The sequence below is a fragment of the Amyelois transitella genome, chromosome 18 (genome assembly GCF_032362555.1).
Source record: "Amyelois transitella isolate CPQ chromosome 18, ilAmyTran1.1, whole genome shotgun sequence".
NCBI lineage: Eukaryota > Metazoa > Arthropoda > Insecta > Lepidoptera > Pyralidae > Amyelois > Amyelois transitella.
In genome coordinates this window covers 3,707,329-3,723,146 of record NC_083521.1, presented here as the reverse complement: position 1 = coordinate 3,723,146, position 15,818 = coordinate 3,707,329, and the positions used below count along the sequence as shown (strand labels likewise).

At 38.5% G+C, this 15,818-nt stretch overlaps 1 protein-coding gene across 1 annotated transcript; it reads right to left on the bottom strand.

Moving 5' to 3' along the window:
• Positions 1–19: 19 nt before the first annotated feature.
• On the bottom strand, positions 20–15,474 carry LOC106136241 (alpha-mannosidase 2). Its single transcript, XM_013336729.2, has 22 exons — positions 15,305–15,474; positions 14,932–15,122; positions 14,173–14,469; positions 13,659–13,806; positions 12,325–12,502; positions 11,474–11,574; positions 10,627–10,827; positions 10,171–10,256; positions 9,531–9,631; positions 8,546–8,723; positions 7,369–7,553; positions 6,829–7,002; positions 6,168–6,432; positions 5,692–5,861; positions 4,900–5,118; positions 4,414–4,591; positions 3,546–3,704; positions 2,807–2,959; positions 2,474–2,596; positions 1,999–2,193; positions 1,586–1,699; positions 20–1,002 (listed from the first exon to the last, which is right to left on the bottom strand). The coding sequence occupies exons 2-22, from the start codon at positions 15,064–15,066 to the stop codon at positions 856–858; spliced, it is 3,507 nt and encodes a 1,168-aa protein (XP_013192183.2). The 5' UTR covers positions 15,067–15,122; positions 15,305–15,474; the 3' UTR covers positions 20–855.
• Between the last annotated feature and the right edge of the window lie 344 nt (positions 15,475–15,818).

Sequence of the window (15,818 nt, the reverse complement as noted above, 5' to 3'; positions counted from 1 at the left end):
TCAAACAATCTATAGATCATTCCAAGTCCCCTTTTCGAAACAATAACACAATGTCGAACTTTATCGTCATAAATATGGAAAATGATTAATAGCCAACATAAATTATCTACATAAAAAATAATAATTATAAATGTAATGCATTTGAGATAAGTCACTTTCAAATATAGTGGTAGTGTAAACATGGCCGCCCTAAACAGACCTGGCGGCGGACAATCATCGCAGAGGTGAAGAATCTAGGGAAGACTTGGAGCGAAATAAAACGCGAAGCTCAAGACCGAGCGGGATGGGGACGCACTGTGGATGCCCTCTGCCCCAGCTAGGGGACATAGGACCTTAAGTCAAGTAAGTCAACTTTCAAATATAGAGTAAATTAAATTAAAATTTCATTATTATTACTTCGATTTAAGTTCAAAATTATTTGATTTATTATATATTATATACTGCTATTAACAAATGTCCGAAATTATTATTTAAAATAACAACACAAACATTTAATTATCTAAAATTACAGTCTCACGAATATTTCATACAACCGCCAAAGATCAACTATTTCCACTCATTCTATTTTAAAATAAATGCTTATTTTTGGGGTTTGTTTTATAGTTAAACTAATGGCCAATGTTGGTAACAAATATTGGCAATTGTGGCAAAAAGCGATATCAGCTTTAACCGATCTTTACATTACGAAATATGTCAAGTAACCTTGTTTAATAAGAAGTAGTCTTTTTCATTACAACATATTGCACTCAACAGTTACGACTATCAATAAGTTAAATTTTACTTCATTTGCTGCTTTTATAGTCAAAAACGCAACAGAAAGAAATTCAACGTCTTCTCTATCGGATATCAGTGAAATTAGTCTTGTTTGATAAACACAGAGCGCACCTCCATGGGGCACAGAGCAAGAACGGCGTCGGGAACCGGTCCACGCGTGCGCACGTGCGTTAGCGTACTCTCTAGAACTTGATCAGGGCGGGCTTCCACTATCTCCTTTATACGGACCTGTTGATACAAATTTTATCTTTATTTTATATTCTGAAATTCATTCAAAGTTACAAATAAACCAAACATTCTACAAACAAAAGTCAAAATGATTAAAAATTGCGTCGGGGGTTTGTAACTTGGGATTCTTCTCTTAGGCGATTGGCTAGCAACCTGGCACTATTTGCATCTCAATACAGTCCTTTCAAGACTTGGCTCTATCTACCCCGCAAGGGATGTAGACGTGACTATACGTATGTTTTTAAATTTAATGGTTTTACACTACATATTATATTTCACTGGATGCAGGTCACTTTCAATGGGTGGAGGTGGAGATATTTGGGAAGACCTAATTCCACCAGTGAGTGCGTTAGGTTCCCCTAGAAAGGTTTTGGAGGTCAGACGGCAGTCGCTTCGTGTAAAAACCTAACTTACCCAATGCAGGATCATTATCAAAGGTACAACCCCGGGCTCCTCTCAAGTTAGCGAACAGCCTAACCTCTCCGGGCCTGAAAGAAGACCTATGTCCAACAACAGACTTTACAACTTTAATAATGACAAAAAATAAAAAGATACAAAAAATTAAGTAAAGAGCTTATGTTACCTGTCCATCTCCCACTGGGTACCACTTGCTGATCTCCTTGTTCCCGTAGCAAGAGTCCAGGTGCACCCGCTGGAAGGTCATTCCCAGGCCGTGGAGTATATTGCCGTCTTTATCCTGAAAGATAATATGAGATTTAATAAAAATATGATAAATCTGGGTACGTTATTCATAAATTGCACTTAGTTTGTAACCTCTGAAGAGCTTTGACTCTTGTGGCTCAAGAAGTCGAAGAATAAGAAAGTTTGGGCAAGGTTTTTACTCGTCAGCGTTAAAGTTAGGCCGGTAGAATAGAGATATTAAACCCAGAAATTGGATAGTCGGGTATTCCACTCCTAACAAAAGATGACGTTAGGCTTGCGGGAAGTACTGCAGCACCAGCGGCGGCTGCAGCAGCTGCTGGTGATGATAGCTACCTTGGCGGCGACGTGAGAGCGGCAGGAAGCCAGCACGAGGTCGGCGGCGGAGCTGAGCCTGCTGGAGGACGCCGGGGCGGAGGCCGGCTCTCGCGGGGAGTACTGCAGCACCAGCGGCGGCTGCAGCAGCTGCTGGTGGGACACGTGAGCCCCTAGGGACAGCTGCCCGCTGGGGTGCTCCGCTGGCGGGCGGGACTGGAACAAACAATAAATATTAAACCACTTTCAAGTCTGGAAGCAGTCTTTGAGAAGTGAAATCCCGTTTTCGCCACCTAATCTTCTTTCACCAATTATTGCCATAAGCCTGGATGGTGGGTGATGAGGTTTTTACATGAAGCAACTCCTATCCGACCTCGAAGACCTTTTCAGGGAAACCTTACTTACTTCCAGGGGATCTTGCGTTTAATTATATTTTATTTTGAGATTGTCAATGAACGAAGTCATGGGTTACACCTAATCAGAAGTAGTGTCTCACCGTGCAGTGTTTGTCAGCATTCTCCACGATGACCCTGAACGTGTGTCTGGTGCGCACGTTGTCCTCCACGCCCTGGTTCATGCCGCGGTTGTCGTCGCAACACAAACGGCGGTCCTGCATCACCTGCGAGATAAAAAATAATAAGTATCGTAAAAATTATACTTTATTTAACATAAATACATGCAAATAATCACGTCTTTGTCTATACAGAGACAATAGTCATTAAAGAAATGAAATACCACGTTCAGCTTTATGACTACTTAAACATTTGACACATAATTATATTTGTCGCGGTCGCTGGTAATATATGTATATGACATTGTTGAAACAAACCTCAATAGAACCAGGAGTTAGTGCAGCGACACCTAGCGGCGTGGAGGTGAGTAGTGTGAGGCGAGTGGTCTCGTCCTCGATGTAGGCGGCGGCCGGCAGCGGGTAGTAGTTAGCTTGGATCGGAAGCTTCTCGAAGTATTTGCGTTTGATCATCTGGCGAATTAAATAAATAAATATAAACGAGACAAATAACACAGATTGAGTTAGCTTCGAAGCAAGCTCATGACATGTGTTACGAGGTACTATCGCAATATATTTTATATAAAATATAAATACTTATATAGATATGTATATCTAGGGCAATCAGAGAAAATTCCTTTCTAATCATATACAATGACAAGTGCACAAATAGACGGTCAGATTCGGTTGTGCCGTGTGGTTCTCCGCACTTTAGAAAACATACAATCTCTTCCACATGGAAGTCGAAAAGGGCGACTAAGAGAATAGGCGCATTCTTGTAATGCAACTTTTACATGGATCATGATCCTATATGAGTAAGATTCACCTGTAAAGGTTGCAGAGGTTAGACGGAAGTCGCTTCATGTAAACACTTTACCTATCCAATCCAGGATCATGGTCAAAAGGTGCACCCCGGTCTCCTTTCCAAAGAAGAGAGAAACCGGGAAGAATTAACCTCAATTCGTGTAAAGTAACTCTCACATGCTTGCCATTATTCCAAACTTCCGAGAAACATCGAGAAACGTAATATTGAACCCATATAAAGTATCGCATTTCTCACCTGCATGCCATTGAGGTCGGTGTAGAACACGTCCTCGTTCCGGATGGCCGTGCTGAGCCTTATGGCGAGTTCCAAGTTGTCCGCTAGAGGACTGATCATCACTGTACTGCTTATTTCTACTTCGGTTTGCGGTAGCGACGGGTTGTCGTATACTGAGATCTGTAAAACATATTTATTAATTTACCGATTCATGTATATATAAAACATATAAGGATGATAAACACAAGAAACCTTTGTACAGCGGGCAACCAAAAAAAAAATATAGCACCTGAGTTATGTCTAAGATATAAAGGTGGTATAATATTTATGTGGCGCTCTGTACATGGGTTTAGCATATGTCTATTTCTTCCAGTAGACCTGTGAGGCTTGAAAAAGGGTGACATTAAGGCGTTAAAATCATTATTGTTAGAAATTCCAGGTCAACCATGTATTTTACTTCTCGCATAGATTGTAAACCTCTGTCTGTGAGTGTCATCATAAGCTTCCACGCTGGTATGGTAGCGAAGAAAAAACAGTGTGTGTAGCAGCTGCTTCCCTTGTAGTTTTTAAACGTCAATCAAATGAGACTTAGAACTTTTAGACGACGGGCTAGCAACCTGTCACTATTTAGATCATCTGCAGATCCATCATTCAGCCATACATCTTAGTGTAGAGTTTACAGTTTTTTTTTAAATTTCTGCCTACCCCGTAAGTTTTATTCGTGATATAACGTTTAACGTAATGATTTACTTAAATTTAATGCACCTAAAATAACCAAATGTAGATGCAATTAGTTAATAGATGCACCACACTTAAGATTCTCTGCCAGTCATACCTTTAGACCAAAATGAGATTGTAAATTGTGTGGTTAATATTAATAAACTCTTACCGCAAGCAGGACGTCCGCCTCTTTAAGCGAGGAATGCGTCACATACAGCGTGGCTTTGTACGGGCCCTCGATGACGACTAACTCCGGGAACGGCGCTGCTTTGAAGGTGACAGCGGGTCCTGAAGGAATGAACAGGTAAGCGCCGCTGTTGTTGTCTGGACGCTTTTGGGAGTCGTATCTGGAAGTAAAAAAAAAATGCATACTTAAACTTAATGTATGGAACTTAAGTGTTTTTGGGGCAGCATCTTTGCGAAAAGATCAAGAGCTGAACGTCATCCGAAAAATGACGATTGTAATTTAAATAAAATACATAGGATTTACGCGGAAATTTAAACTTATATACTCAGGCGTAGTGACGCCATCTCTCCAGTCGAGACCAAAGCTTCAATGAGTCCATTTTACGTAGCCACTACTCTAGTTCCGTTTACAGTTTTAATAGTAATATCTAATAAAGAAATATAAGACACATAGCAAACATTTACTTACTGAACAAACTCCATATGCACAGGCGTAGTGGCGCCATCTCTCGAGACCAAAGCCTTGATGAGGCCATCCTTCGTAGCCACCACTCTGGTTCCGTTTCCGGCTTGTACAGTGATGTCAGATAAGAGCTGCGTCTGCGACTGCGTGACGGCGAACATGCTCGGCAAGTCTATGGACCAAAAGTTGGCGTTGTACACGCGGACGCGGGCGTGTGAAGTGTACCTGGGAATATTATTTTTATATATAAAAAGTCATCAACGTAGTATCTTTACTCAACGTATCTTTACTCACAATCTCGCTGTCCGAATCAAATGCTCCTTAATTAATAAGTATACCTTTCTTTTATTGGAATATTAGGAAGAATATTATCTTCATGGCTTTTATTTTGATTATCCTGTGTAGGTCTGCAGTTTGCTTATGAGCACGAAAAATAACTTAATTATGGTACTACCAGTTTAATTATGGTTTAATAGCCTGAAACAACGATATTTCCTCGCCATTAGAGCGTTGTTTTGTTATTGATACTAATTGCAGTGGAATTCGAACCAGCATCTTTTATTACAAACGGTATGATATCATCACTATTAGACTAAACCCCCTTCAGGCAATCTACTCTCCACCTCTTCAGATAGGTGAGGATGCAACCTGGTCTAACTTTCAGAGGTTGATGATAATTCTACACAATAACGTCATCAAATACTACAAACATTTGACAATCAATCAAAGGACTGTAGACAACAACATTGAGTAACATTTGTTCATGTGTTTTTTTTATATAAAATATCAAAAACTAACTTGTTTATCGTGCTGGTGTCTCTCAAAGAGACGGTGTAAGTGGTAAGCGCGAGCGGTTTGATGCTGACTGGGAACGAAAGCTGGTACTTGTTGGAGAACATCAGCCGTTCCTCACCAGCCACCACCGGGGACAGCTGAGCGGGCATCAAGTTGCCTTCGGGGTCGTACACCTAGAACGGGGTAAATAAAATAAAAAATGGTCCTTATTTTGACCACAATTAAGACCATTATTTATTTAAGCGAAGAAAATACATAGTGTGTACTAACTCTTCCCGTTCAGATTGTAAAAGTCAACGAAGGGAATTAATAATTGAGTAGGTACATTTTAGTTTGATTATCGCTATTTTCATAGAATTTCCCCTGTTTGATGGTGGCCACAATGTAGCCTTTTGAAAACACATCTTTTCCGTAAACTACTGGCATAACATGCCATTTTTTATATACAGACGAATGAACTAACTTTAACATCACTATACCTGAACATGGGGCGTAGACACCAAAACGGTGAGTATCTCCTGCCTTTCAAACATCAGCGAGTTATACAACACCAATCTCCTCGTGGGCGACACAGCGTCCAAAGCTATGGTGATTCTCGTCGGGATCTCGTCGTGTCGCCGCCAGATGTCGTCGACGTCGAAATACACGTCGTCTTGGACTTGATCCAAGATGGCCGGCTGGTTGAGTAGGTAGTAGGCGGCGCGTTGGACCACCGATTGGCTGGCTTTGATGGCTTTCAGGAGTCTGAAACGGAAATGGTAATTAGGGACTATTTAAATAATATATTTACATAAGTTAACCAAATGCTTTAAAAACACTTTTTACCAGTCAGCCTTTAAATGTCAGTGGCAGCAGTTATAACAAAACGCGTTGAAATACCGAGTAAGACCCTAGACAATATTGCACACGGCTTTCTACTCGTTATCATTGATAGTAATCTAATTAAAAGCCAATAACGATGTATTAAATTGGCTTAGTTCTCCCTGACTTCGTCTCGCGAAATGCCCGTGATGCCATACTGGTGCTGGAACAACGAGAGAGTACTACGAGCCTCCCCCACGCCAGTGACGTCACGGAGGATGACGTCACTACTCGGCCCTGATATGCCTGTGGGGCGGGGAAAGAGCTTATCACACTCACTTGATGGCGTAGTCCTCCCTGACTTCGTCCCGCGAAGTGCCCGTGATGCCGTCGTGGTGCTGGAACAGCGCAAGAGTTCGACGAGCCTCTTCAACGCTGTCGCGCAGTTGCAGTGACGTCACTTTCGATACGGAGGATGACGTCACGGCTAGGGCCGTTATAGACTCCGCTGCCCTATATATAAAGAAGATACATACATACATATAATCACGTCTATATTGCGGGTTAGACAGATTCTACAGTGCCAATATAAAAAACATTAAACAATATAAAAAAGATAATGGGGCATTTTAACATCTAAATCAGCTTTAATTCTCTCTTTCAGTGATTCTTTGCGATAAATGTTTACTAGTGGCTTTCACAAGGAAATCCTTTTAAGAAATTATGTCTTTGATGAAAACAGACTTTCTGGTTCAAAGGAGTTGGTTTTGTCTTCTTGAGAAGCTGTTTATATTGAATCCAAACAATGAACAAGGAAGAAGTCTTTTACAATAGTAGAATACAAGATTAGAAAATATACAATCTTTGAAACAATCTCACCTCACATAAGCCAGGAGTACCCTGTCCATGCTCTTATAGAACGGCCTCGAAGTGAAATAGCCGCTCCAATAATGTTGGTTCCTATCGGCGTACGTGAAGAAATCGCCAGAAAGTGCTGGGAAGTTTGACAATTTCACCTCCGAGTGGACCGCCTTGAAGTAGTCTTGTAGGGTGCCAAATCTCACCTGACAGACAGCGTTAAGGAAATTTTTAAGTATCTAGAAGAAAACCATTTACTTCTGATGCGGCATATACATGTTGTAATTATACTGTAAACAAGTACTACCCCCGTAGCGCAAATAACAATGGCTGTTTCGCTTTTGACGTGAAATGGGACATACATACATATATACATACTAGAGGCCGCCCGCGACTTCGTCCGCATGGAAACCCTATCAATCCCGCGGGAACTCTGGGATAAAAAGTAGCCTATGGGTTATTCTGGGTCTTCAGCTACCTACATACCAAATTTCATGGTAATCGGTTCAGTAGTTTTTGCGTGAAAGAGTAACAAACATCCATACAAACTTTCGCCTTTATAATAGTAGTAGGATAGTCACATCTATATCCCTTACGGGGCAAACAGAGCCAATAGTCCTGAAAAGACTGAATGACCACGTTCAGCTGTTCGGCTTAGTGATGGAATTGAGATCCAAATAGTGACAGGTTGCTAGCCCATCGCCTAAAAAAAGGATCGCAATTTTATAAGCCTATCTCTTAGTCGCCCGTACTCGCCGAAATGGGACAACGATAGTTTTTCGCGCGTTAAAAACGTGCGTGCGTGCCATGCTACGGGGGATGAAATAACAATTTAAAAAAATGGCATTCATAGAGCTATTTCTCCATATTGTCTCTTGGCGTTAATCCCGTTACATCCTAACCTCTCTGGAGAGGAACCCGGGGTGCGCCTTTTTGATAATTATCCTGTATTGGTTAAGTCAAAAATTTTACACGAAGCGACTTCCGTCATGGGCGTCAACTAGTGAATTTTTTTTTGTTCTTCGTTACCTTTTAGTTACATCAAAGAATGTAAATATTTAAAAAAATAATATTTACATTCTTTGACTGAAAAAATTACACAGATTGAGTTAGCAATCGTGTTTTTTTTGTCTAAACATTCTTCTCCTAGGTGTACCATGTTCGTTCTTTATTAATATTTTGATTTTTTTTGTCGTACCTCTGTGTTCCACTCGTCTCTATTGTTAATATAGTCTATGATCATCTCGTAGTTCTGGTACTGGTTGTCCCACTCGTTGGCGCGGTCGTAGCGGAAGTCGTCGCCGAGCGGAAACAGCAGCACGTTACTTCGAAACAGCTGTGCTTTCTTACGCCATTGGTCTAGTATTACGCCCGATCTGATAAATAATAAACATTTGTTGATCAAAATTCAGGTAAAAATAATTTTTTAAAAGCATGATGAAACACTTGGCGATTGGGCCTGAATCTTTACTAATATTATAAAGCTGAGGAGTTTGTTTGTTTGAACGCGCTAATCTCAAGAACTACTGGTTCGAATTGAAAAATTATTTTTGCGTTGAATAGACCATTTATCGAGGAAGGCTTTAGGCTATATAATATCCCGCTTCAACTATAAGGAGCAAAGAAATAATGGAATATGTGAAAAAAACGGGGAAAATTATTCATATACACTTGAGATTCTTCTGTTTGGCGATGGCCTAACAACCTGTCATTATTTGAATCTCAATTCTATCAAGTCAAACAGCTGAATGTAGGCCAAGTTTAGCTGTTTGACTCAATGATAGATTCAGTCTACCCCGCAAGTGGTATACACGTGATTATATGAATGTGTGTACATATGTATATGTAGAACCACAGCTTGAATCAAAGATAATATTAATGTGCCGTGTGGTTCTGGGCAGTGCCGTGTGGTTCCGGGCAACAATACAAAAAATAATAGGACCACTCCATCTCTTTCCCATGGATGTCGTAAAAGGCGACTATGGGATAGGCTTACAAACTTGGGATTCTTTTTTGGGCGATGGGCTAGCAACCTGTCACTATTTGAATCTCAATTCTATCATTAAGCCAAATAGCTGAACGTGGCCATTCAGTCTTTTCAAGAGTGTTGGCTCTGTCTACCCCGCAAGGGATATAGACGTGACCATATGTATGTATGTATGTATAATATGAATGACAGAAACCTTTCGTGAACATTCTTGGTGACAATCTTCCTTGGCGCGACTCCCCAGGGACACGTCACCCCGTTCCCGGGCAATCTTCTGAAATCGAACTGGCAGCACACCTACAACAAAACCGTAATATTTAATTTAACGACCTATGCATACGTTCATTAAGGCCTTAATTTCTTTATCCGTTGTAATATTATACAAGTGAAAGCGTGTTTGTTTTTTCGATTGAAATTCTATGAATTCCATGAAATTTTGCACACATAAAGTCTGGAGTATAAAAACCCGATTTGCCGTAACTAGGACCTCGGTCAAGAAGGCACCCGTAAGGTTAAAGTAAACTTGACTAACACCAAGAGGAAGATAATACTTTCACATCAAAGCTATTGAACAAAACTCTATGAATTTTTGCATACATAGAGCTTGGAGTATGTAAACTAATTTGGTACTATTCAAGCGGACCGAGCTGCGGTCGAAAGCTTAAAAATATTCTACAAATCTACAAAACCAGTTTTTCCAAAACAATATTATTTCTAAAAAATTATAGATTTCTTTTCAGTGTCCAACTATATTATTCGCGGAGAATTTCCAGGATAATGGTTGAAAAATAAAAGCGATTTTGTTACAAAGTAAACGCATAAATCATTTCATGTACCTTTGGATCGGGCCCGCAAGAGTGAGGCACGTCGTATGAGTAAAATGGCATCATATGAGTGAACATATCAGTCTTACCAACACCATCTAAAAAGTAATCATCAGTATAATAAAGATATGAAATTATCTACCAAAATTTATTTTTCTACTTTTAGCGTAATAAATTTATGGGTTGTTGATGCAAGAGTCAAGTATTATGCTCACATTAAGGAATATTAACATACATACGTCATAATCACGTCTATATCCCTTCCGGGGTAGACAGAGTCAACAGTCCAGAAAAGATTGAAAGGCTATGTTCAGCTGTATGGCTGATGGAATTGAGATTAAATAGTAAAATCTAAGGAAATATTAGGAAGTTCGAAAGTTATTTGTTAAAACCACCAATAATAGGGTTGAAAATATAATGATAATAAGCTGGATTAAGAAAAAAAACTTTACATTATTCGACACTTACCCCACAGTTGTCTCCACTTAAACTCCAACTGCCTATTCAAGGCAAGCTCCTTCTTGATTCTGTAATGCACCCTTTGTATCAGGGCATTGTCAAACCCTGCCAACTTGTTGAGGTACGGTTGTGTACTAGAGTGGCCGAACGGATCAATGTGCCAAGAGTTCTTCGGTATATAATCTACATTGTCCAGTAACCATTGGTGACCTGTGGATGATATAATGTAAAAGGGATGACATAAAAAGGAATTATACACAATGGGTGGGTGTGGCATGCATTGTTATTATCATAGAATAGACCGAACTCATACCATTTGTACAGAACAAACAAGCATATAAAATATTCACAAGGATTTGTGTAAATTACCTCCGAAATAACTTTTAATTTCTAAGAGAATATTTTTAAAGTCCATAATTACTCATAAACAAATACTATTTCTACTTGTTACATTATACAAAAATAACATACGCTTTTATTTAATCTATACTAATATTATAAAGCTGAAGAGTTTGTTTGTTTGAACGCGCTAATCTCAGGAACTATAGGTTCGAATTGAAAAAATATTTTTGCATTGAATAGACCATTTATCGAGGAAGGCTTAAAATAACATCACGCTGCAACTATAAGGAGCAAAGAAATAATGGAAAATGTGAAACAAAACGGGGAAAATTATTCATCCTTGAGGGCTTCAATGATGCCCAAAATAACTTTTCCACGCGGACGAAGTTGCAGGCACAGCTAGGATCTAATAAAAACAATGCGCAGGGAGAGGGCTACTTTCAAATAAGATAAAGAAATTACTTCTCCTTTACAAAATCAAAATCTGTGCAAGTATTTATTTTAAAGTACTTACCTGTAGTAAGCTGTTGGACGATAGACAGCCAGTGGGAGTTCGCTTCATCGTTCATCACCCATCCTCCCGTTACTATCTCTAGTTTGCCAGATTTTAACAGACTGCAAGTAAATAAGATTAATTAATAACTACAGGAGGTCTGATAAATTGTATAATTAATTTTTACTATTCTTACTCACTATGTAAAATAGAGAAAAAAAATGATTCTATCGCTAGGAGGCTGAAAATCAAAAGAAGTCTTTAAGAACATTGGTGTTTGAATTGGTAAGGTGCCCGGTTAAAATGCGTGATGCGCAGAAAGGCAGGTTCAAATTCCACCCCGGCCATTTACTAATGACTATTTTAAAAGTTATGTACATTAGTTTGAATACTAACCGATGCTCTTACGGTGAGGAACATCGTGAGGGAACCTGCACATTTAGGCAACTGGATGTGTAACTATGAATCTCAAATTTCTCAGAGATTTAAAATTTGGTATGCAGGTTCCGTCCCACGGGAATAGAAAATTACGGACCTTTTCGTTTCCGTGGGGAAGCCACGTGTGTACTCAAGTTTTATATAACGACAGACGTGCCAAAGCTGCTTTCAGGCTATAAAGCTATAAGGTCTTGACAGACACCTGGTGGCTCTCATGTAAAAATGTTAGTGGCAGACAGGCGATTAAAACCATACATACTCAGAACTTAGAACATAATACCTGAGTGTACAGTCAAAAGCACATCACCTGCCCACTACAAATTCGCCTGTATTAGCGCGTCATTGAGTTCCATGCATGGTAATTTAATATGCGTTTGACTGTACAAATTCAGTATTTTTGACGTCCAATGCGTTAGGAACAAAAGATGACTTACTTCTTGAACTTGACCTTTTCTGCATCAGTAGTATCTGGGTCACGCCACCACAGGTACAGATAACTGGTCTCAGCCCAAATAAACTTCCTGTCCTGGCCTTCCGAAAGCTTCTCCACCATATTGTTCAATATGGCCTTTGTTTGGGATTTGTAATAGTTTTCGAAAGTCTTTAACCAACCTGTAATATAAATGATATAAACGACACACATAACACAGATTGAGCTAGCAAGGGAATAAGTTAGTTGTGGGATACTGACTCAATGATGATATGTTTTTTTTGATAAATACTAATATAGATAAAAATGCTGTTTTGGACTGAAAAACAAACAATGTCTGCCAGCTGTTTCTCTTCCCATGCTGCTTGTAAAAGTCAATCAAGGGAAAGGCTAATAAAACCTAAATTCTTCTTTTAGGGGATGGAACTATAATTTCATCATTAAGCAAAATAGCAGAATATTCCCTTTTAAAATTTTAAGACTGTAGGCCCTTTTTACCCCGTTAGAGATTTAATGTATGTATAGAAACATCCAAGACTCAGAATAATCAGAAAAAGGTAGTTTTAAATCATGTCCTGGCTGAGATAAGAACCTGGGAATGTGTGCCACAGACAATTGCGCTATAGAGGCTGACTATGGAGAAAAAGGAATGTGAAATGAAATTTAAATTGTTCCAAATGTTTTCATAACATCCGCTCAGATATTTGATACATCAGTGACATTTCATCGATGCCATTGTGTGATGAAATCTTTTTCATTGATGTGATTATTGTATACATACAATGAAATGGAAAACCTTATTTGTACCTAATAAATATTTAAATGTAGTATATATTTGTAAAGGTAGACGTAATTTATAAAATAGCGCAAGATCGTTATCACTGATATTGTTCATGATTAATAAAACATAATGGAAAATTTGTACTCATTTGTACAGTCGCCACCACATTACTCCCTTTTCGTAAATCTTTTTTTTTCTCTTTCGTAAAGCCCCCGTAGTTCGACGCCTGCGACGCCGTTATGATGGCGCAAAAAACGATCGCTGTCCCGTTTAACGTCAATTAAAAACGAAATAGCGTTTATTTTTTGCGAGATAAAACGGCGTCGCGCGTGCCTTGCTACGAGTTAGGCACATAAAAAATTCGCAGCCAAATTATTAAGGCCTGTTTGATAATTAATAAACTTTTTCAGTTTACATGCTCATTTTGTCAGTTGTTTCCAAATTATTTATACAGTACTGTGTAAAGCGTGAAAAGTCATAGAAGTAAATTGTAGCAGATAATTTATAATATTAGTTTGGATTGTATATGTCTTTTATTATAAAGAACACCATATTACCAGGGTCGTTATGTGAATGGGGCACAATGAATACTTTCAGCTTGTTCTGCTGGCTCCACTGGTTCTCGTTATACTGTATGTCCCACCCCTGCTTCCACACACCACCGTCTTTGTCCTCAAATGATATCCTTTCATACAGTGACAACATCTTAAATTGAAAAGTTATATTGCAGTACAAAAATAAAAAAATGGAGGAACTCCATTAAGAAGAGCCAACTTTTTAATACACAGAAAACCACTTTTCTGACTCGATTACTTTGTGATTGTGATAACATAGTTTTTAGGTCACATGTGGATAAAGGTCTGTGTGAATGAGAATATGTAGAAACAAAACCAGTAAACAAGTATGATAAAAGCTCTAAAAAGCAAATAATAATAAGTAAATTGTTTTTTTTTCTCAAGAACACATGTGTTCCAGTCAAGAATATAATTTCTCTGTGATCTATGATTAAGGCAAAAGTACTATTAGCCAGGAATCTGTCTTAATATAAAAAAAATTGAGGTTCACACATACCTGAACATCAGTCTTTGGTATACTGTGCTTTCTCATAGCACAACTTGATTCATCAATAGTAAATCGCATTTGTGGAGGTTCCTCTCCTACCAGCTTGAACTCTCGTATATTACTTTTATCCTCTTTCGCCACTTTATTAACAGGTTCTAAGGGTTTATTATGAGGAACTTGCAATTCCTGCGGGGACTGATCTACAATCTGGTCCACAGATTGTTTGATTTCCTCCACAACAGCATTGTGCTGTGACAACTCATGCTCCAGGTGGCGTAATTTAGATTCTAGGGATGACCACTTGCTCTGAAAAATATAACATTATGAAATTTTTCCATTATGAGTAGTATGCTTGCTATGTCTTTCACACATAATTTTCTGTACAGAGTTTGATGAATGTAGTTTAAAATAAGGCTAGAGTTTTTACACAAATAAAGCCACAGTATTACTATGCTTATGATAAAAGGTGAATCACATTATTTAGAAAAAAAAACAATGGGATATTTTGAGCATAAAACATGGTAGGCAACCTTCTTTACGTACGCCATAGCAACTGTTGGCATGATAATTATGTAAGTGAGGAAAAAATGACAGAGATTGTATTTATTGTAAGATATTTTTCATTTTATTTTCATAATATAGTACTTTTAAACTGGTTATTTTTCTCCTCTTTCTCCTTCTATCTTTTGTAGGAATAACTAACTTTGTGACTATACTTCCTACTAACATGGTTATAAAGTTATTAAAAAATATATAAAGTATGCTTACATTGTCCAATTCTTGTACTCCAGGTTTAGTACTTGGTAATTTGAGAGTGAGTTCCATCACAACATACAAAATGAAAATGAAAGCAGCGATGCTCGTCGTCCAAAACAAGGCGGAGAGTCTTCTGACCCTCATCATGGGTTGGTGTTATTGAAAACTTGGTAATAGTTTAACAAAATTGTGATATAAACCAACTGTAAGAGACGAACTATATAAGCCACGTATGACGATTGGCTAGAGTGATAACTGTTTGTGTAATGAAAAATTTGATAAAATAATAGTGGTATTTCTGATTAGCTCCACGGTGTCCGGCTAGTAATCTCTGTAGGTGCATCACTGTAAATACATATTTACATGTCTAAAATAAACTCGGTACCTAATATTAAACACAAATATATAGATAATTCTTTATAACTGCAGTATTCTTCACAGCACGAAGAAAATAGAAAAGAAACTAATTTATTACAGTTTTCTGAAATTCTGACAATAGGTACAAATAAATTCGATTTTCGATTTTTATTCACTGTTGTTGACAGGTCGACAGGCTTGTTGTGTTGTTGATTTTTGGAAGATTTCAGTTCAAGCTATTTTGACTTTGACATTGACGTTCAATTTATTTCTTTAGAATTTAAGAACTAAGATAAGATCTAAGATCAATACCAGTTATAATTTCCAATGTCTTTATTTATTATTTTTATGACTGGGTTTTTTGTTAACTATAGACGTCGACGACGGCGTACGGAGCTCGCAAGTGCTGGTCAAACATAGGTGACTATGGCGTGCAAAAAGTTAAAAAACTTAATTGAAAAGAGGAACACTAGAATTCGTTTTTCCCATAGGCCCGTGCCCGTGCAGCCGTACAGCTTCGTCCGACATAGGTCTGTCCGAGT

What these genes read in the sequence shown, in the direction of transcription:
- LOC106136241 (XM_013336729.2), bottom strand. Translation starts at nt 15,066, where the DNA reads ATGATGAGGGTCAGAAGACTCTCCGCCTTGTTTTGGACGACGAGCATC. An exon ending in CGTCCAACAGCTTACTACAG is followed by an intron (nt 10,828 to 11,473) that starts GTAAGTACTTTA and finishes TATCATCCACAG; the next exon opens with GTCACCAATGGTTACTGGAC. An exon ending in AGGCGGACGTCCTGCTTGCG is followed by an intron (nt 3,705 to 4,413) that starts GTAAGAGTTTAT and finishes TATGTTTTACAG; the next exon opens with ATCTCAGTATACGACAACCC.